General features: G+C 38.9%; 1 protein-coding gene across 1 annotated transcript in view; it reads left to right on the top strand.

The window, feature by feature from the left end:
* MKLN1 (muskelin 1) overlaps positions 1-23,524 on the top strand; it is a 95,129-nt gene that overhangs the window by 52,104 nt on the left and 19,501 nt on the right. Inside the window, exons 10-12 of the mRNA XM_015862503.2 lie at positions 12,964-13,176; positions 14,931-15,152; positions 17,213-17,342. Coding sequence (XP_015717989.1) covers positions 12,964-13,176; positions 14,931-15,152; positions 17,213-17,342 — 565 coding nt within the window. The remainder of the gene's footprint in view (positions 1-12,963; positions 13,177-14,930; positions 15,153-17,212; positions 17,343-23,524) is intronic.

Raw genomic sequence — 23,524 nt, 5'->3', positions numbered from 1 at the left:
AGTGGGATAAGTGTGATGTGATGATGAGGAAATCAGGATTTAACCCTTTTATCAACTTATATCATAAAGATAAAGCTCGACTATCTTTTTTTTTGGTCCAGAAAATAAAGAACCAGTAATATTGAAAACAAGCAATGGTTTTAACTGCTGTCTGTCTCACTTTTTTCTTCTTGTAGCTACCCAATGTGTATGGGGTTTTTTTGGTATAACTTAGGATGCAGTGTAATAAGGCCTTCCTGTTAGATAAGGTGACTGTGCACAAACCAGTGTGGGCAGTTTTGGTGTTTCTTTAAGGGGTTCATTTTCTGTGGTGTTTTTTTTTTGGTGTTGTTTTATTGGTTTTTTTTTTTTTGTTTTTTTGCTGGGATTCTTTCTTACCCATTTGAGCTTCTGTAGAGCCTGGGAGGCCTGGCTGGGATGCAGGGCATGGAACAGTGCCAGAAACAGCGTATGTTTTCTGAGTTCCTCGTGCCTGACTCTATCAGGGTAATGCTGGGATGGGAATAAAGGAATATAGGAAAGAACAGCTACGGAGGAGACAGATTTTGGAGAGAGTAAAATTAGATTGCGATGGCAGGTCAGGAGATTCAAGTGGAAGTTGGAGGAGTTGTGGGCTGAGAAGAAAGGCAAGGTCAGGGAATTAAGGAAAGATTCAGTTGAATGCATGGGGAACTTTGAAAAAAGACACATACTTAATATAAGTGGAGAAGTATTTAGAAATGGAGTTCCAGAATGGCTTTATGTTTGGATGTAGTCTGAAGTGGATGTCAGAAGATAGTCTACTGAGGTACAGTCCAGGATTTTGCTAACTTAAAGAAGTACATTGAACTGGCTGCCAACACTTGCCAGCAGTGGCTTTTTTTTTTCTCTGTTGGGGTTCTGGATGAGACCTGATTTAGAAATGAAAAGGTCAATCTCAAATGGAGAAGTAACTTAAAAAACAAAGACTCCAGATGTTTCTCTAATAGGAACATCAGCTATTCACAAACAACTTGCTGAAAGGAAATGTCTGTTGACATGGAATTTTTGAAAATATTCAAAGTAGAGTCCAATAGAACGTAATCTTGTTTTTGTGTTATATTGTGCTTGTTCTGCTTCTAGCTATTTTGTCCCACTTAATTTGTGATGGTGGTTGAATTACCCACTGACTATTTAAGCTTGGATAAGAGGAGAAGTTGGTACAAGTTGCATATTATCCAGCATCATCTTAAGGGTAACACAGAGCAACTCATTCAGTGTAAAGGTACCGATAACTTCTGATGCAATGCCAGATTATCTTCATCCACTTGGCAATGCAGTACAAAGAATCTGTGGTGACCTTTTCAGTAAATGTTTCTGTTTTTCTAAGTTTGCCAGTGAGTTGGAGAAAGGTCTCTTTGTCACCTTAAGTTGCATTTGTATTCTTAACAGTTCAACTACCAATGCTAATTTTCCACAGTCCTCCTTATCTCAGGAAGAAATGCTTGCAGCAGTAGTGAATTAACTGATTGCATATGCTTCTATAAAAATATATATAGGTATCATGAACTAAAGTGCAGTATTACGCTTAGTTTCCAGAATACGTACCTCAACAGCTGATAGGGAGACCTAAATTGGAACTTCCCAACCATTCTTTCAGCATACGAAGACAGCAAGGTTCCTTCAGTCCCTATGAAATCATCCTCATTCATGGTTGCATCCTTCCGAAGGAAATGCACCATGACCTCTGAAACTGACCCACAACTTCTGTCTACTCTGTGTAGTGCTTGAGTACGCAAGAGCTCTGCAAATCGGTTGGCACAAGGCATGGCCAAAGCATGTGAAGTCTAAGAGTCTTTAAGAACTTGTACCCTGAACCAGTGGAATGTTCTAACAAATGCTGTCTCTAGGGTGTATTAGTAGTAGTAGGTTAGTGGACCTTTTCAGGATTTGGGAATAGTTTTAAAATATCAAACCTTGTCATTTCTAGAGCATTTTGGTACTAGGCCAGTGTCAAGCAGTAGATGAACTTAATGTGAATGTTTTGGTATCTAATATTTGTAGTTTCCAAGCAGTAACTTTCTCATGGGGTAGTTTAGTGAAATGAAGTACAGAAGGGCAGTTTAGGTGAATAGGCAGCTGTAGGAAAAACTTCATTTGCATTATGTTGATAATTCTGTGGACTTAAAGGGTCAGAATGCTGAGAGATGTTGATGGCTCTGATGATTCAATAATTGAGAATAGGGAAGCACTATATTTTGTATGTCCGTTGTATTCCTTTGCCCAATTTCTTTACCTCCTATAGGCATCAGAAGAGATGCAAGATCTTCTTGGAAGCAGTATTTTACTGTGCAGAGTGGTAGCTTCTGTTGTGCGTTTGTGTTGATTCATCGTCACTGTGGCTTTATGCTCATACGTCAGCCCTGTGAAGGACATGGAAATTGTGTAAATGGGTCAGGTTTCGGTGACACTATTTCTCAAACTTTTAAGTGTTTCTTGTCAAAGACTCTTCAGAGCAGACAAGGTCTTTCCATGGATTAATTGGTTAAGAGGATAAATTCTTTCTAAATTCTAGAGGAAATTGTAGGTCAACAAGCGTCTACTGTTAGTAGGTTCAAAATGATCTAGAAAATTGGCATACGGTAAGGTGACAATTTGCTGCTAACATTAAATACTTATCCAGGCTGACAAATGTAGCAAGATCTCATGGTATGGAGAACCAACCTGAATGTCACCTGCTATTGTATTTCCAGTTAATTCTTCTATGTTGTACGGATGCTTTGCTTTATGTTTGTTGACATGGATGCGTTAGCCCAAAACTTCCAATGTCATTGCAACGGAGGCATTATATTTGTGTTTGTGACACTTACATGATTGTTTTTTTAAGGTGGGGTGATATTCAAATATATAACCATATCTAGGACCAGAGGGAATGGTTTCAAACTGCTGCAGGGGAGATTCAAGCTGGACATTAGGAAGTATTACTTCTCATAAAGGGTGGTCAGGCACTGGAATGCACTGCCCAGGGGAGGTGGTGGAGTCACCGACCCTGGGGGTGTTCAAGGAGCGATTGGATGTTGTGTTGAGGGACATGGTTTAGTGGGAACTGTTGGTAATAGGTGAATGGTTGGACTGGATGATCTTTTAGGTCTTTTCCAACCTTGGTGATTCTATGATTCTGTGATTATCTCTGTAAAACTTTTACTCTGTGATGTTTTTAAGAGTAGGAACTGAAAATCTCTCAAATATCGATCCCTTCCTGCAGATGGTGATGTAATTTGGAAGACGCTTTGAGAAATTTGGGGATTTTTTGTTGCTGTGAATACAGCAGTGTTTATGGAATTGAGATCTAATACACTGAATCTGCCATGTCTGAGTAGTTCTAGTTGTTAAAAGTTGCTCCGTTGTAAGAGATTTCTGGTACCACAAAAGCTCATAGGGAGAAAGCAGCTGTCCCCAAAAGCCTGCAGCAGAAACTTGGATCTTACAGTTGTACCTCTGTGCCAACTTCTTAAATAGTGTAAATGCCTACAAGAGTAGGGACAAAGGCGGCACGTACTGAAGTGAACACAATGTAATGCATTCTGGGCAGATCCTGAATATTACATGCTACTGTTTTATTTCCCTTCCTGAGTAGTAGTATGATAGTTTAAAACCAGTATTTATTCTCTAAAGTGTTAGAGGATTTCAGATACGTTTGACTATAGCTTCTTCAGTGATATCTTACAAAAAAATAAGTTAGAAAATGCTTTTTACTTTCAGGGTAACTTTTTTATTTATAGTAGCCCGTATGCTTCAGAGCTTTGCCCTTCTGCTCTTGTTTCTTTGTCTTTTAACTTGAACTTTAAAATAGAAAATATTATTTCTGTTTTATAAAGCTCTGAGTCTTAAGTTATTCAGTTCCATTGTGAAGTGCCCATAGTCGTTGCTTCCAGCATGCAAAAAGTGCAGGAAAACCAGCCAAACTTCAGTTATTCCTAACACCAGATGTTTCAATGTGTGGAGATCCCTTTTGGATATTGAAGCCAGTCTCATAGAGGAAGGAGTACTTAAATGAACGCATTATGCGCGGTATTCTGAAGGCTGCAAGACTTTGGCAGTCCTGGATCTTGCACGTGCCAGTCTTCAGATTATACATGGACTTCCAAAGAATCGTAAAGCCTTCAGTTGCAAAGGCTGCAGCCTGCAAAGCTAAGAACTGCTTTTATACCTTGAAGTAATACATCTTCAATAGTTAATCTGTGGCATTTATGTTCTGTTGAAAATCACTGCATCTACTCTAGCTTACAATGGACGTACTGGCCTGATTCCCTTATCTAAAGTACAGCTTCATTTTACTTTGGCTTTGTTAGGAATGCGTTGTACCATTCACTCCTTTGTGAATTAACTTTAATGCAGTATGCAGAGCTATGATAGGGTGGCTGTGCACACATCTTGGGGAAGATAACACCTTTTTGTACTGCTTGAAGTATTACAGAACTTTCAGGTAAGGATTTAGTAAAGTAAAGAATATTGGTATTTAAAAACAGCTGATTTATGTACTTCCAGGTTTTACTGACAAAAAGAACCCAGGCACCTGGAACACAACAGTAGGCTGGAATCCTTAGTACCCCATGTTCTCCCCACCCCATTGTGTGGGGAGAATGGCAGGAACAGAGAAGGCAGGGATAGAAGGTGGGAGGAAAGTTTATGCTTGCCAGCAAGGTCAAAGCAGCTTCACACATGAATCAACGTTGCCTTGGGAGTAGTCTCTTGTTTCAGCTAGTCTGTAAAAGGTTTCCGTTACATTAACACTCCTCAAGCTGTGCAAATACAGGAATCCCTAAAGAAATATCAGTTACCCAATGTGGTAGCACAGGGGAAGCATTTTCATTAGTATCATAGACACTTCTTTAGTTAATTTGTCTGGATAATTACATGTTTGAAAATCTGGTAAGTTTTTGTGAATCTTGCTGCTACGAATGGGTGTAATTCTGCCACCTGACTCTGAAGACAAACTTTCTGGACAAACCCTGACTGAATGGATGTAGCTCATTGATGTGTTCAGCTTTCAGACCCTGGAAGAGCTTAATATGTTTGGTGGGACTTAATCCATGAATTTTCCAGGGCTTGCAGGTGCTGAGGGACCAAGGGATTTTATTCATACTGTGATCAAGCAATCACACTGCCTTTGTATTCTTTGTTTTATCTTCTGTTTTTTTCCTCTGACATCCCGTGCAAATTACTGCAAAATTGAAGATGACTTGCTCCTGTAAGTGACATGCAGCAAAGACTGTGTGCTACACTTTGTGGTAATTGATGTGATTCGTGCAGCTGGATAATCAAATTATGTTCTGAGAATAGCTGACGAGCGATATAAATAACAATTTCACAAGCTACATCTTTCCTCTTGTATCACTTAGATTCAAAGAAGATATGGCCATTTCCACAGTGCTGTTTTTTGACATAGCATTTTTGTTATATATATGTGTGTGTGTATTATGTCTTTTTCTTGGCGTGTTCCTATAAAAGCAAACAGAAGAAGCCTACATTGAACTCTACTTAAAATCTGAGAAGGCATTCTCATAAGCCATTGGTTAGCTGGAGGGGAAAAGTTACACAGCCACTTCTATGGTGTTGTAACACCTCTGGGTCCAAACTATTCCTTTTCTTCTCCTTAAAGCTGTCATCACTTTCCATTAAACATCTGAGCGCTTGTGGCTGAATTGCTTAGACCAATATGAAATTTTAAGTTTATCTTTTCAAAAACAATTAATTCTTTCTAACCCTGCTGTGCCCTCAGGGAGGTTTCAAAACAGGGACGTGTTTCACATCTTTGATTAAACAACTCATAAATTACAAGTTTAAGTATCTTCAGCCTGCTGGGCTGTTGGTCTGTTTTAAGCCAAATAACTTGCATCTGCAGAGGAATCTTTCTCTTAGCTGGACGACTTCTTTGCTAACTATTGTTACTGGTAACCAGAGGACAGCGTGAACTTAGCAGTGCATTTGAACATGACCTCATTCAACATCCTGCAATTGTTTGTGGGGTTAGTTGAATTCGGCCCACGAAGGACATTGTCCTGAGGGCTCATATCTCAGACCTGGTGACAGATTGTTATGTTTCATCAGCGTTACTGAAAGCAAAACTGAGCAGATGATGGGTAACAAACCAACAATTTGCTCATTAAAACTTAATAATCTGCAGTTTTTACTGTTCGTTGCTGTGAGTAGCACTGGTTTTGTGAGTAACTTGTTTGTTTTGTTAGAAGTAGCACAATATTAATGCTTTTTTGTAGCAAAGTTATTTTGTGTGAGATCACTCCAGTACTTCACTTATTTGCATTTGTAAGCTGAATCAAGTAGGCTAGAAGATCTATTTTTAACTGTAAACTGATACCTGAGCAAGGCCTTCATGTGTTCTTGCAGCCCGCTTCATATAAATGAAAGAACTTTTACCTGTGCTTTGTGTGCTTGAAACTGTGGGGTTTTGTTTTTTCTTCCCTCTTTTCATTATTATTCTGCTTGCACGGAAACTCTCTTGATCACTGGATGACTTGGTTTATTGTAACATGATGTTCCACAGTGCTGGAAGGCCTTGATTATACCTAGGTTGTGAGAGCAAGCCAGGTGAGAACACACTGCTTAGACAAGGCCTGGGAATATGGCTCCTTGCATGTGCAGTGATGCAGATATCAGTATCTAAAGCTGTTTCACACAGTAGGTAAGCTCGCTCACACAGCTCTCAAAACAAAGATATTGGTGCTTTGGAAAGTTCTTGAGTCAACTTAAAGGACATATTTTATTTCCTTAAGTTGCATTAATTGTAGTTCACTAAAAGCCAATAGGTCATGAGCTAGTTCATTTATGTTATGAAAATACCCTGACATTAGCTGTTTCTGCAAGCAGGCCTGCTGGGAGACTAATTTTTAACAGATAATTTGATGGGAGGAGAACAGAAGCATCTGTTCATTTTCATAGTGTCATCCATGTGCTGCACAGCATCTCCGCTTATCTGTGTGGTAATGAACCTGCTCTGCTCTCTGAAGGATGGAACAGGCAATCTGAGTAAATTCTTACGTGGTGCTGGAGGGGATGACCTGCCCACGGGTCATCAAATCCTGGCCACTGTGATCATAAAGGTCCATGTTACATATCTGAGCTTAATCGTTTGATTTATAAATTCATTGAACCATTTTTCACAAATAGACCGATATAGATCAATCATAACCATGTACTAAAATCTGCCTCTGACTTTAATCTGCTCCATCATGTCCAAGTCAGATTCCCAGAAAGGACTTTGGAACTAAATCTATTTTGTTGCATTGCTATAGGAGGTTACTCGTAAGCAGATTAGGCACAGCTCAAATGCTATGTCAACTGTCTGAGAGAAGGATAGGTTGTCTTAGCTGAAACTAGATATGCTAATAGCCTGGTATTTGCAAATGCTTGTCAGCAACTTTCTGGTATCCAAGGCTAATATTTATCATAAGACACTCTACTTTGCATGAAAAATGGTGTAGGTGTATGTCTTTCCAACACTGGCCTTGGGGGGCTTTAAGGGTGGTGCTTCTTAGCCAGGTTCTGATCTGCTTAATAGATTTCCTAAAGTATTTATTGGCAGAATATATTTAACTCATACACTCTCCAAGTATCATCATTATAGTTGGCGCAGCAACTGTGAAAGTAAGTTATAATAGCCATTGTATTTCATAAATAGGAACAGGAGTATCTTAAGGCTGAATGAAAACGCAAGGCTGCTGACCTACAGTACCTTCATATGATACTTTAAGTTTTTACCTGAGGCAAACTTACAGAGTAATTGGATGAACTGAATGTATATTGAGCATGCAGAAAATTTATTTATTTATTTAGCTACTCTTGCACTCTTTAAAACATTTGAAATCCTCTAGTTCAGTGCCTTGCTGCATATTTATGCCCTCTGTGAAGTTCAAAGGTTATTTTTGCATCTAGTGATAGAGCTGTCAAGTCCTGGACATCAAGTGACACTCATAGCACTGATTTTTGCCATCGTATTGAGTAAGGTAGCCGGGATGCAAGAGGCTCTTGCACCCTTTAAAAGCCCTTGCAGATGGCTCACATCTGTAGCATGTCCCTGTTGTGTGATTCAGCACTTGCGGTTAGTTGGTAATTGTATGAGCATTAAAAGCAGGGCAGCAGCCTCCATTCACTTGATGTTTGGGGTTGATGGGCAGCGCTGGTGCCACATGTTACCATAAAAAGCACTAGATGTATGCTTTTAATAGATTTCTGGTATCTTCAGTTATGAGAAACATGAAATGCTTTCTATGAGCAACTAATATGAGATTTTTTTGTGTTGCTGTAGCTTCTCTTGCTGAATTTAGAAATTATCTAAAGCAAATCACATCCTTGTGAACTTCTGCTTAGATTAAATGTCTCTGAAGTATGTGTTACCTGAACACTTGGCGCTGATGCACTATTAACAGTCTTAAAAGGGTGTGAAGATTTGATTGTGATTCTGCGAATGCAAAGATTCGTATGTATTTCCTATCACTTTCAAGATCGTGTAAAACTTCATCCTTTATTTTGGGATGATGCTGGTGGAGAAGGAAGAAACGAATTATATTCTGAATCCGCTGAAATGCACTTTGCAACTGGGAAATGAGACCAGTTAATCTCTGCAGTGGTGTGTAGGCAGGAGGGACTATGTGTTGCATGACGGCCTGCTCTCAGAATGGGAAACAAAGTAGGTTGTTTGTGTCTTTTTATGTCTTAGTCCCAGTTTGCTTTAGGACAAGAGCATTTACCTCATGAGGCTTATTTTTGAACTTTATACTGGAGACAATGTTCACATTCCATTCAGTCTTTTAAAGCACCAAGAAGGGAGAATTAGTCAGCTGTTCTTTGTTTTTATTTCCCTGACTCTTGAACAGGGTCCAGGCTTGCTCCTGAGGTTTTTCATCTGGATCAGCCTGAATAAAACACAACTTTCTTGTGACTGAAAACCCTTTATTTTCAAAAGGTTATGATAACCAAAAGAAGCCAAGCTCCCCAATTTCTTGTTTTGGAGGTGGGAAGTTGAACCAGCTTCATGGAGTTCTGTTCACATCAAAGAAGGTTTGTAGGACTCTTATTTAAAAGCAAAACAAAAAAGAAAGCGATCATGTTAGTGCCTTAGCAGAGCAAGCCAGGATGCTGTTGCTAAGATGATGCATGGCGATTCTGGCATAAATAGTTATTAGAGCAGACCCTACCCTAAGGAGTCCCAATCCTTTCTTTCCTATATAGGAACAAATCAATTATTCTAAGGAGGCAGTGTTGTCTCTCGATGCTGTTGTGTTGCTTTTTGAAAACGTTTTGTAAGTTAGTCCTTAAGTGGGATAATTGCTTTCAGCATTTGCAAGTTAAATGAAGAAAGCTCTAATTAGATTTTATAAAGTGGCTTAGCACGTTGAGAAGGCTTTTCATAAAGTATGCTGTGTATTCATTTGGCGTTGTGCAACTGAATTTTGTGAGGCACTGACAAAACTAAAAGATCCTGTTTGGCCTTGGTTGCTTCTAGGCACTTAAAAGATCGAAACCTTGTCTTATCTACTCCTAGCTATATATGCTCTGTTCTTTTTCCCTACATCCTTTGGGTCGTTTATTTCTATTCTAGAGTCTGAAGCAGTTGCAGTCAAGACTAAGCTGCTCGAGGACTGTATTGTTTAAGTAGGGAACAGAAGCTTGGTATTCTGCACCACTTGAAAATGGTGCCATGGCACACAGTGTTTGATCTGTCTTGATTGTTATTATGCTGTGCTAATTGTGCAGTGGTACTGGGTGGTAGAGAGCCACTTTATTCAGGTTAGTCTTAGCTCTGTGGGGGCTCTGGTTGAGTTGTACAGGAGCCAAAGTGCCCAAGTGCTCAAGCTTAGTAATCTTTAGTATTGCTTGGTGTCATGTAGATCTGAAATGCAATACGCTAATGCTTTATTATTGCCACCATAGCATTGGCATAAACGGAGGGACTAGCCCAAGCAGCTTAACACATTGTTAACCGTCTGAATAAGAATTTAGCCTGGTCAAAAGCTTCTTTCACATGTGGTTTCTGCAGTGTGCATGCCAGAAACTTCATGGTGAGAACTGGAAAGTGTTCCCAAAGCCAGTGTTTATTCAGATCGTTTGGGCAGTGTTGCTTGATATGACTTAGGAGAGCCTATTTTAACTGGCTGTGCTCTGTTTGGAGAGTAATGCCTCTGCTAACTCAGTTGATTGGTTCTTAGAATTGTAGAATCATTAAGGTTGGAAAAAACCTCTAAGACCATCTAGTCCAACCATCGACTCATTGCCACCATGTCCCCAAGCACAACATCTACTCATGAAGCTTCATTTGCAAAAAATGCTTATCGCATGTGCTAGGAACCTTGGAGATATAACAGCAGTGAAAGTAGACCTAAAGGAAGTAATGCTTAATGAAAAGTCCTGCACTGATCTGCAATCACTTGTCATTGCCACAAGACCAAGTAAATGCAGGCTAGATGGAATTTTCTTTGCCTTCTACTCTGCTCAGTAAGACTTGACTTTACCTTCTCTTAGGTTTATCAGTTTCTCCATGACAAGTTGGAGTAGTGTGTTCTTTGAGAAACAGGCTCACTATTGTAGCTGTGTAAAGGAGACTTTGGATCAACATTTGTAACCACCCACAGACTCTTGATTCATTTAACCACATGTGCCTTGATGTTTTAGTCATTTTTCAGTATCTGCCCATATCTGTCTCTATAAATGGACTTCGTGTCTCCCACTGAAGTATGTTCATACTACAAGAGCTTTTTTAAGCTAAGTGGGTAGCCCTCATATCAAGTGTTGTTTAGTGGACTTATTTACTCCTGTTGGTAATCACACAACCATACACACTTAGTTCCGTATGACCTCCTAAGTGGTACAGAGCTATAACTTCAGTTTTCTTTGTTAAAAGATGATGACCTGGAGGAAGCTTCCTGTGTGACTAAATACAGTCCATTCTATGGCAGGTTCTATGACTTTAAGTCAAAGGTAAAATTCTTGTGAGCTTGAGGTGAAGTTTATCTACCTGCGGTCTGTAGGTATGGTCAAACTTAATACCTTTACAAAGTCGTGCATGATTAATGCATAGCTGTTATCTTGACAAACAACACATTTTTCTTGCATTTGTTTTTCATCTTAACATGGTCTTGAGAATTGAAGCTTGTTTTCTGTAGTACCTGTGCTGTTAGCTCCGTTGGTTTAAAACTAGTGTTGCATGTGCTGAGTACCTGAACCTCCTGCCTGTATTCAAATTTCATTGAAGATGCATCTCTTCTACAATGCAAAGCAGGTCAAGAAATTAATAAGTTTGGAGATTTATTCTTGAAGGTTCGTAAGACATTATTTAAGCAAATCTGACACTATCTATTATAGCCCAGAGAGGACCATACAGTGTTGTGAGGTTGAGATATTTAAATCAGTGGGTTCATTTAAAAAGAAAATTGCAGTGACGTGACAAATGGGAAGGGGTCAGAAAGGGCCAATTTCAGACATGTGGGTCCTAAATTCCGTCTAGGTAGCAGCTGTGCCACGGCAATAACATGCTCTTTGGCTGAGGAACAGTGGAACATCTTCCAGTGTCCTCCATAACAAGAGATGGACTTTATCTATAGGGGTATTGCTTGTGTATCAGAGACAGCCATTGTGAATATATGAGTCGACGTCTATTGTGCAAAGAAACTTATCTCATGTGTTCTGAATAGTATTCTTTGGAATATGGTAGCTTGTTTTTTTCCAGGATCAAGAATGTTGCTACTTTCTCTTTCACCTTCTTCCATATGACCAAAGGCAACGAATGAACTTTTGCTGTGTTTCAGGATTTCACGCTAATGTTTCACTGCTGTCAGTATTTTTTTCTGAAAAGAAAATTATCTTAATCACTACGAAACAGCTAATGCTCAAATTTGTAATAGTTGCTGGCTTGCTTCGTATTTACCAACTATGAGCATTTTAGTTCACGTCTTTGTATTGTTTAATTAACTCAAACAGTAGTTTGCAGCAACTATTTTTTAATGAAGAATTCTTTTTTATCAAAATCTCTGAAGAATATTTCATCAGTTTACTTTAATTTCATTTTATTTTAAATGGAACGATACAGTTAGATATGTGTCATTTATCTGTAAGCATAACACTAGTTACTTTCTTCTGGCTGATCTCTTGCCAATAAGGCTTTCCCCATCTTGATTTCTAGTATTTTGGAGTACAGCAACACCCATTTGTGTGCTTCAAGATGAGTATAGGAAGGCTTTCAAAACTAGGCTTGCCTGAAGTAGAAGGCAGTACTGTCCAGCACTGCATAGTATAATCTAAATGTCATTGAATAAATTACTCTGTGATTTGAAGTTAAGCACCTTGGATGGATAAGGGCATAATAATTTGACAGTCTCTTCTCTCTGAAAATCATAACTCAGGGCAGTTTTACTTACTGTAAGAAACTTCCCTGTAGTTGGAGCTGGAATAACAGTATCTGTTTCGTGAAGGATGGAGTGCTTTTGTTGCCTTCAAAGACCCATTACAGGATATGATTGCTTGTGGGAGTGTCTGGTTATGATCTGTTAGAAAACAGTCTATTAATAAAACAGAGCCTCATGTAATAGAGCACGTCTTAATCTTCTTCCTAAGTAGTTATTTATAGGCTGTGACATCTTAATTTGCTCTCATGTACATCAGCTTCTGTTATTTTAAAAGATCAGGTAGCTTTCACATGCCTCTGAGCATCAGTTCTAGAGGGAATGGTCTATTTTACAGACAGGCATTATGTTAGAAGTTTTACTGTTTTGTTTAGCCAGTATTTTTCTAATGCACAAATAAATTATAGAAAGTCCTGTTATATTGTTATTTATATATTAAGCCTATATTTGACTGGCACAAATTTTCCTGAACATTCAAAGGATTTCCACTTTCTGATGATATTCATTTGTCATGAATGGGTTGTGATCTATCCAGAACAGTGTTAAATGTGCTTTACTCTTCATTTTTTGTGGTTGTTTTCTTTATTAGAGTGGGCCCAGTGCCAGATCTTGTCACAAAATGTGCATTGATATTCAACGAAGACAGATCTACACGCTGGGTCGCTACCTGGATTCCTCTGTGAGGAACAGCAAATCTCTGAAAAGTGACTTCTATCGCTATGACATTGACACGAACACATGGATGCTACTGAGTGAAGACACTGCAGCTGATGGGGGTCCAAAGCTGGTGTTCGATCATCAGGTCAGCTGCACTGATATTTTAGCACAAGTTCCTTTATATATATACACCTTTTAGTTCAAATATATACACACACCTTTTTTTCCTCAGTGTTTGTGAATCATAATTTCGATGGTAGGCTTTTGCAATTTAGAATTGCTATACCAGGTAACATTTCAATGATGGGGAAAGTTACGATCTGCACTCAGTTAATTTCAAATAGCATTGTTGTCTAATGCAGTTGATTACTGGTATTCCAATGAAATCGAGTGGGATCATAAAAACATTTTTAAACTAATTCATTTTATTTATTAAGACACGCTTTATTAAAGCTGAAAGCACAGTTCATCTGTTTTTAATCAGACTTGCTGAGCTGGGTTTGCAGATCAGCCTACTGAGTACACATTGGGGAACAATTTGCGAAGCTGTGTGTGCTACCTTCAGAAGAATACTGTAAGCAAGACACTGAAATGAGGCCAACAGGATCAGGATTCTTAAAAAGAAAGTCGATTATCTTTTATTTTGTGAAATGCTCTTGCTTGGTAGAGATTGAAATTTTACAATAGTAGCTACTAATCTTTTAGAAAGCTGCACCTCTCCACATATTAAAATTACTCTATTTTTAATCAAGTTGTATATTCAATGGCTTTTGTGTCCTTGAAAAAGACATTTGGTTCTTAGTTGTTTTTATAAAGCATGGCCAAGAGATAATGCATCAGTATTTGTTTTTAAAGTGTCCCAAGAACTTACTGGTGCTGTTTTGTAACCAAAGCTGTTGTCTGCCAGCACAATATGCAATTCTGCTGACACCATAAATTAGATGTGTTGCCTGCAGAACAAAAGCCAATCAGTCATTCTGTTCTATTAATAACAAATATCAGTCTTCCAGGTGTTGAGCAAAAGCAAATGATCAGCTGGCAAGACTACTTTGGGTACCTTGTTTGCCTCCTTCTGAAATATTCTTGTTTTCCTGCTATCTCTGAGGAAAGCATGTCCTCCCTGAATTCTTTCTCAATCTACAGCTTTCTCTTCTCTCCCTCACTGCGTACTGTGATACCAGATTTTGTTTAACCTTCATAAAAACGTGCTGCCTGGGAAAAGTTGCGTGTAGGCTTTCCTGAGTAGCATCTGGCTTCTTGTGTTTTTCTGTATCTTTTCCCCTGGTGTTTCGTAGACATCTCCATTGCACTCTGAAAACATCACCTGGAATCAGGGAATTGGTTTCATTTGTACTGATGCATCTTATGTGTGCCATAACTTGAATTCTGGCATTGAGGGTAAACTTTTTCCTGCTGCAGTCTCTTCAAGGATTCCTGGCCAGGTTACAGACCTATTTTATGTTGAAGTAGTGAAAGCAACACTAAATATGCGACTGAGATGGAAGCTGAGTAAAAGATCACTGGTTGTTCTCAGTGCAGTTGTGTTGTGTTCAGTAAACTAGCAGTGACTTTGTTTACTTTTTGGCAGAATTATCTATGGATTCTGGATAAAATTCCCCCCCCCCCAAAATAAGCAATTAGAAGCAGACGAGTGAAGCCCTTTTTTGCTCATGAAATCAACAAGCTGATATTAGATTCAAGCTCTAAACTAAGGAACTGTTTTCTAATATCTGTCAACCATGAAGACATATGTGTTCTTTTCTGTTCACAAGAGTTTCAGATGTGCCAAGTACTATCTAATTTACTAGATATCACTTGCAGGGGAGGGATGCTTAATCATAAATCCAAGTATGTTCAGATCTTAATGTGATTTCTTAGAAACTTCTCTTGTTCTTACAGATGTGTATGGATTCTGAAAAACACATGATATATACCTTCGGAGGCAGAATTTTGACCTGTAATGGCAGTGTTGATGACAGCAGAGCCAGCGAACCACAGTTCAGTGGATTGTTTGCTTTCGACTGCCAGTGTCAGACATGGAAACTTCTGAGAGAGGATTCCTGTAATGCTGGACCTGAGGATATCCAGTCCCGAATAGGCCACTGTATGTTGTTCCATTCTGTAAGTATCCACACCATACTTTGATTCATACTGTCTGACCTTAAAGAGAACATCTAGTTTTGATTGTCTTGCAGGCTCTTTAATCTTCCAAATGATGTGTTGTCTCACTTGTTTTTATGTTCAGTGATGTTCTAATGCTTTTTTTGGTAAGTGCAGGTGATATTAATTGAAGTCTCAGGCAAAGTTTTCATGACTTAAACTGAATAGAAATTAAAGCAAAAACAAGGTGAATTCTAAATTGGTTCTAATTAAATAAGAACATTGAACCGCAGTCCACTGGTTGAATTTACTCAGAAGTGTTTTCAGTGTTAGTAAAGCATCTTGGAATCTTGTGTAGTTAACAGAATGTGTTTACTAGACAAGGAATGGTAAACTTGACTAGTGCGGGGCTTACCTGGTGTGCATTCAGAAGCACAGGTGCCCAGCTGCTGCACGTTATCATGATCAGCTGTTAAGTTTGGTTCAGATGGCATTATAGGCTCTTAATCCAGGGCCTGATGGGGAGCAGCAGAGTGTTTGATGATAGAGGTAGTGTGGCACTTTATTACTGAGTAGATAAACAGAAAATAAAAATCTTCTGTTCCTTTTCCACTTGTGCTCATCAGCTGTTTAAGTGCAGGACATAGGATCTGCAGGATGAGGGTTGTAAAGCGTTGTATATGCACTGGACTACCTTTCTGTGCAGATGCTTTCAGTAGAATAACGCAGTACAGAGGGGATTTATATCAACTATGAAGCTTCAGTGGGTAGACATGGTGTAATGGCAGTTCTGCACTGAATTTACACGACACTTTCTTAGTGGCAGCAAACAAGTTTTCAGAGTTTTGCTGATGTTGAACTTTGATTTGGGGATGGAAGTAGGAAGGGAACTAATTAATATTGTGGCATGCATGTGTTCTGACATTACAATTGAAAACTGACCGGTTTGAAGAGTATTTCCCTTTCAAATGAAAGATGAAAAGTTTCATAGTGATTGCTATGCTTTTAGAGATCTCAATTCCATTTTTGCTTATAGAGACTCTCTAAAATTTGGTTCTACAAAAAAGAAAAGAAAATAATGCCACAAAATTCTGCCTTAATACCAGAGGATTTAACAAGTATATGCCCATGGTAAACTTAAGAAGATAGATTTCAACAAGCAGTGACAATTTGGGTACTTTGCTGTTTTCTCAGTCTTTTGTAAGAAAAACAATCTACCTCTTATGGGCTTTCTACTTGATGGGCTTGAAAGAAGTGATAAACCTGGCTTTTTGCACATTTGCCTGTTCTTAGTGTGTTGATACCTGGGTAGTTACTCTTAATTTCTTTGTTCCTGGTTTAAACTGTGAAATTATAATGTAGTGGGTTTTTTTGACACTATATCACTTAGATGGAGAAGACCATTAAGTCCAATCATTGCCAAGTCTGCTACTACTAAGCAGTGTCTCTTAGTGCCATGTCCACGCGTCCCTTAAATACCTCCATGAATGGGGAGGTCCACCAGTGCCCTGAGCAGCCTGTTATAGCGACTACCCTGCCCATGAAGAAATTCTTCCTGCCATCCAGTCTGCATTTCCTCTGCTGCAACTTGAGTCTCTTCCCTTGCATCCCTTGAGACTTGAAAAATGAATTGACGTTTCAAAATTCTGATCTTACAGTTTGATTGGGCAGGGCTGTAACCATTACTGTGTAAAATTTGCTTGGTTACTCTGGAATGAATACTCTGTTGGATCCAGATTTATTGTCTTAGACTGAGAAAATAATGTTTTCTAAAATTGCATTTGTTTGGGGTGGAGAAATAGGAACCCTCAGTATATGGGTGTAGCTCTTGAAACTGAGAAGACAGGAATGAAAAAGATTAAGAATGGAATCAAGAATTACGTCATTTTTACTAAGTCCGTTAATAACAGACTGTTGTGCATAATTCTGTCAATCATTGTGGATATAGATGTAGTAGATGTTTACCAAATTGGCTTGATTTTAAATTTAGAAGAAAAACGTGTTACTCTTTCATTCATTAATGTTTCTGTGAAACAGAAATAAGGAACCCGGTTAAGGAATATTTTTTTCTTCCTTTCTAGAAAAATCGTTGCTTATATGTATTTGGTGGCCAGAGATCAAAAACTTACTTGAATGATTTCTTCAGCTACGATGTAGACAGCGACCATGTGGATATCATATCAGATGGTACAAAGAAAGATTCAGGGATGGGTAAGTGTATGACTACAAAGTAAGACCTTCACATTGGTACAAATGAGAAATATATTGCTAAGTAGATGAATGGCCAACTGCGTAGTCCTGTGGTATCAGGTTAGCATCCTTAGCCAGCCCTGTGTACCCAAGTGAACTCCACAGTATGTAGGTTAAACTTATGCCAGCTCTTTTGTCCTCCTCGTCATTTGATACCTCCGTCTTTTAGCGCAATACAAATAATTGATGCATGAAACCATATGCCCATCAAACAAACAAACAAAAAGAAAAAAATAATGGAAAAAAACCCAGCAAAATTAAACTTAAAAGAGCATTTTTGCAGTTTCAGCTAAGATAAGGGAAAAACTTAAAAATGATTGTCTGTGGGAACAGGGAAAGGAGCTTTTTAACTTCTGTGGAGTTAAAGGTGCTGTGAAACAGTAATCATTAGCTTGGTTTGAGATGCAAAAAGGCAGGTAGGATATCGAAAGAAATGGAACAGAGGGGCAGAGGTTATTTTGCCTTATCAGAGCTGATGAGGAAAATGAGGTTTCTGCTGCACATGAGCTGATGTACTTTCTCTAAATTGAGGAAGGGGAACTTAAATCTGCTAGGAGTATGGAGTAAAGCTTCAGTCCTGTTTGGTTCATGAGACTGGAACTGTATACAGAAGTCCTGTTTACCAGAATCCTCTAAAAACACCCAGAAGACACGGCCTTAAAGAATCGATTTTAAGCCTTTTCTCCTCAAACGTGACATAAAAGGAAAAGAATGGTCATTTTGGAAAGAGGATTTTAGCTTGTATAAAGCACATTGTTTTCCACTCTTGCAGATATCCTGATTTTTGAGCCTGTGGCTTGGAAGTTGAAATTTGTGTTATACTGTTTACTGTGATGAGAGAATTTATTAATGCTTCTGGTATTATGTGTAATGTAATAACAAGCTTGGTCCAGCAACCAAAATCTCAAGAGGCTGATTTTTTTACCTTAAATCTAGGATTGTCTCCATATTTTGATCAGGCTTAATCCTAACGAGTAATTTTACTGAACTTCTGAAGTAAATTATTGATGGTTATGAGTTACTGTTTGCTCATTCAATTTAGGTATGTCAGTGAGGGAGAAAAGTACCCAAACACTTTCAGGAATGATTTCTTTACTTTGTTGCTTCCAAGAAAGAAACAGCTTGTATTGCTGACAGTCTTATTTAATAAGGTGCCTGCATGTTGCCTGATGCTGCTCTGTGCATATCCACACACTGTGGTCCTTAAAGCTTAAAGTTTTGTTTTGTTCTTTTTTTTTCCTTATAGTTTTACTAGCATTCTTCATAATGCTCGCAACAAACTAGCATAAAAATTTTGCTTTTTTAAAACTGCATTTAATAGCTTGAAGCTTTAAAATGTGGTTGTGAACTATCACTTGTGTTAACTTCACATTGAAAGTTACTGAGCTTGTCTTAAAGCTAGTAAAGACACTGATCACCACCTCTCAGTGAATATATTATCTGCAAAGTTCAGTTAAGCAAATGAGAATAAATTATTTAACCTTCCATCCCGTTCCCACAGGCCCCTGAGTGGTGAATGGTAGGCATGGTAAGAAATGAGTCATTGAAAATAATTCACAAGACTTTCAGTTCATGGTTGTTATATATGTGAAAAGTAAACAAACAGATTCCAATGTTTCCTTTGCTTTTGAAAGAAAATGCTAAAATTCTGTGCGTCTTAACAGGAACAGAGCAAAATGCCTGATACATACAGACAGTAAATATTGATAGCAATATTTTTTGCCCCCAAAAAGCAAGTCTCTGTGTTCTTGTTAGGTGATGGTATGTTGGTTTGATCTGCGTGAACTAAGTGATTGGTTGCTGTGGAGTTTTATGCTGCTTGGTGTGATGAGTCAAGTCGAAGGTGCCTGACCTAAATGTTCCTACAAAGTCCCATGATTACATTTTGTTCCTGGCTCGCATATGGCATTCAGTTCTATTCTTAGTTGAGCTATTTTTACTTTATCTAAAAACTTAATTGTTCATTTGTTTAAAATTTCCAGTGCAGCAGTGAGAAGACGAGAAAAAAAATTAATGTAGTAAAACATGAAGGCGTATCAGTAATATGAAGTAGATACTACACCAAAAAATTATGGTGATGTGTTGGTTTTGCTGCTGTCTGATCTTGTGGATGAGATGTTGATGCTGTTTAGTTGTTCTTTACTCTTTGTAGTACTTTAGTTGTTGGTTGTGGAAAATCAATTCCTTGTGTAGATAATGTGCTTGAGATAAAGGACTGTAAGCTGTAGCAAGTTCAGACATACTTTGTTTATTTGGAAAATATTAAGATTTGACCAAGGTACAGCTTCTGAAAGATTGGTTTGCATATAGAGCTCTCCCGGATTTGCCTACTAAAAATCTCTTGTTACTGAATCTGCTTTGAGCGTAGATAAGTCTCACACCTCTTCTTGTCTTCCAGTTGCACTTGCCTCCTCCATGGGGTGAGCACTGGTGCTTCCTCCAGCTCAGTGCAACCAAAACGCTAGTGCTTTCTCCCTGTTGTCAGAGGAAGGCACCAAAATAGGGTTAAAACTCTTCATATTGGTTATCTTTCTCTGGTGTGATAAGTATCACAAGCAAGATTCATTAGGTCAGCTGGAGAAATGGCCAAAACGGGACTGAGGAAGGGAGATTTCCGTTGTGATAACGAGTCTAATAAGAACAAAGGCACTAGTGATGAAATTGGAGTACATATAGTATGATTGAAGAGCAGAGCCTGTGAAGAAGAGGCAGGAGTATGCATGTTGATAGACGAACCCTTTTAGAGCAGTTACAGACTTGCAATTATTCGTAGGGGGAAAATGAAATCTAAACAAACAGCCCCCAAAAAGTCAAACAAGGCAAAAATCCGAAATAGCACAAGTCTCACAAGCCACACGTTTGTCTTAGACATACGTATGGATTAGAGATGTCACTGATGTCACGTCTTCAAAAGTTTATACTGACAGCTTGCCTGACTTGCTCAGCACACAGTGTATGATTAATCGTGGGCGGTCATTTCAGGTCCAGTGTAGCTGATGGGTGCACTTGTGGTCAAGGTTCCCGTGATAATCCTGTTTGGCTCTGACTCAGGTAGTGTGTCAGAGGGAGAATTTCCTGCTGCAGGAGAGCAGAGATCATCCTGTATCCAATGAATAACTAACAAAATCAAACAAGAGCAAGCCCTGTGTATTCTTATAGTTCTTTTTAATTGTTGAAATAGTTCTCAAGGACAAACTGTCTATATACATACATATATAATTAATAGATATATTAATTCCCTGTCAAGTTTTCCCTGCTCTGCTCGGGCAGATGCTTGTTGGACATGGGAAATCACACATGTTCCAGAGCGGAGTATTCTTCAATAAGGACCACGGACAGAGGCGACAATGTAAAGCAAAAGCACTGCTGGAAAAACATTAATCAAAATAAAAAGCATACTTTGGCGCCAGCTTGGACAATTGATCTGCACGTCTCATTTTGATTTGCCTGTTTGACATACCTAACATGTTTTGTCCTGTCTGTCTTGCCAGTGGCCAGCATATCTTAACATGGCAGCACTTTTTTGGTGATATATGCTATCTCTTGTGAGATGCTTATCTGAACCAATCTTAAAACACTTAGGTTTGTCTTTGAAGGTGAGGATGCTCAGCAGTCACCAAAACCTAAGAGTGCTCTGCAGGGAAGACTTAGCAGAATTGCATTTGAATTTACTAAACGATCTGCTTTCTCCAAGATTTCTCATTGCTTGAGAGAACCTACTCACTGAACATCAGTGTTGCTCATTTGTTATTTTTTTGTTTCTGGTATAACAGCCAAACAGTTCACATGGTCTCCTTGGCTGGCTTCCAAACAGTCTCATCATGAAAAATCCAAGAGCATAATTATTATCTTGCTATGTCAACAGCAGGCCTGAATACTGTCTCTGTTGCTCTGCTCCATTAAAGTTCAGGAGGGGTGCTGCTTCAGCTTTATGAATTATAAGGAGTATGTAGCAACTTGCTGTCATACCACTTTCCCCTCCCCCCGGTTTTTTCTTGCAGGATTATTCTAGATTCTGGTGAACAGCAGTAATGTGATGTAGTTTTCTCTGCTCTTTTAATCATGGGGTATCATGAGGAGGAGGATGCTTTCATCTCACTTGTAGCAAGATTTGCAGTAGCATGCTCTGAGGTAGTTGTAATTTAGCTGGCACTAAAGTGCTGTATCAATGAACTTGCTTCCCTTAGTGAATCCTTCCGAAGTGATTCTCAAACTAGGAGTTTCATATTACGTTTGCCTATTCTTTGTGTTCAGAGCATGTTTAAAAACTTGCTATAATTTCTTGTCCAGTAAGAAATGGGATTTAATTTCCAAACCTCTGTCTAGTATTATGAAATCCACCTCTATGTGAACTCCAGTTTATTGCTTTGCAAACTCTGCCTCTGTGTGAGAGCTCTGTTTTTCCTCTTGCTTAGATACTGGCAGCAGTCAACGTTGTGCATGAAACAACTGTAGCTGTTAGTACACGCAAGCCAGAAAATATTCAGCTTGTTGAAATGATCACTGTGATAAAAAACAAACTCTTTAGGTGTGGATTATACTAATGGGAGCATATCCGTTGCATGATTAGGTGTCACTTTTCTAGAAGACTCAATTGACACTGTACATGGTTACTCAGCATTCTAGCAGAGCTTTGTCAGGAATTACATTGTTTGCTCTGAAAGTACCACTTCCTACTTATTTCCTACACTACAACAGATAGAAGGAGCACAATAACACTATCTGATAGAGCAAATTCTTGACCACAAAACACAATTTTTCAGCATGGTCACCACAGTTAGCTGTATATTGGAAGTGACTGTTTCACAGTTGCTGTGACAGAGTCATTGCTGAAGGGTGCCACCCACTGCCTCACTGTGCTTGTATACACTGTGCTTGTGTTCAGCAAGCGTCGATGAATGTCGATGGGTGTGATTTATTTTTTTCGTATAGAGGAATTCAATGGTACACTTTTGCTTCATATGCACTTCCATGACAGATGCCATTCTGTCAGACTGCCCCTCCGCTGCCATCTGTCAAGCTGCAACAAAGTGTTAAGTGTTTGAAGGCTCAGCATCTACTGACATACCACCAACCTGATGGGCTGACAAAATAAGAGGCATTACTTTCAGAGCAGCCCTCATACTGTTTGTTTTGAGTGCAGCCAGTTACGTAAACTCAAGGCCTGGTTAGCTGTTTATTGTTTCAAATACAGAGGCTGTAAGTTCTTTGTTTTTCCTCGATAAAACTAAAATGCCAAGTTTAGGAGAGAGGATTCAGATCCCTTGCTTTTCAATTAGTTATTGTTCGTATTAGTTACTGTCTGTGCTGGAGTAGTTAATGAGACTATGGGGAAAAAGGTGCAGTAGCACATGAAAAATACTCACTTTCTTCTGGACGTGCTTTTGGTTTTGCATTCTGTTTAGCAGTTTCTTTGCACAGCTTTTCCTCTTCAATCTGTGATGTACTGTCATAGTGATATCAGCTTGGCTTCTATGCAGCGGGCCAGTGTCGTGTTCAAAACATCCAGCCCTACATTGCCAGCTGCTGTTTTGTCCTTCAAGCTGTCTGCCTGCAGCTGATCCGAGTGATAGTGGGGCCAGAGAGAAACTCCAGACTGCATGAAATCAGTGGAGCTTTGCTCCAGAGCTGATTTACATCTACTTCTGCAGAGGAGCACAAGAGCGAGGGATCTTCCGTGCAGCTCTGAGTGCTTTATGTACTTCTTGGATCCAGTACATTGCAAATATTAGCTCTCCAAGTCCGCTGGCATTACTGTCTGATTCTCATCCCATGTTGTTTATGACTTTTAACTGACTCTTAAAAATATATAATTACTAAAATAATAAACAAACAACAAAAAAGATTGCACCAACACCAAAAATAACAAAAAAAAGATCCTAAGCAATCTGTTACTGACATAAATTCAATTTAACGTCTTGCATGTGAAATTTAATTTCCGTCCCAAAGTATGTTTTATTAGTTAAATATCACAAGGGTTTACAGCCGTTGTCCCTCTCTAATATGCTGACCTCAATCATTTGAATTATGTCCAGTACTGACTGCAAGCCGGCTGCACTTGGAAATGATGCTCTCTTACCCCCTAGTGGCAGCGTTTGTCAGTCATGATGATTTTATGTAGCCCCTTGCGCTGTCAAGGATTG

This window comes from Coturnix japonica, chromosome 1 (genome assembly GCF_001577835.2).
Source record: "Coturnix japonica isolate 7356 chromosome 1, Coturnix japonica 2.1, whole genome shotgun sequence".
Lineage (NCBI taxonomy): Eukaryota > Metazoa > Chordata > Aves > Galliformes > Phasianidae > Coturnix > Coturnix japonica.
The sequence above is the reverse complement of the archived record's forward strand: the minus strand, read 5'-3'. Positions and strand labels throughout refer to the sequence as shown.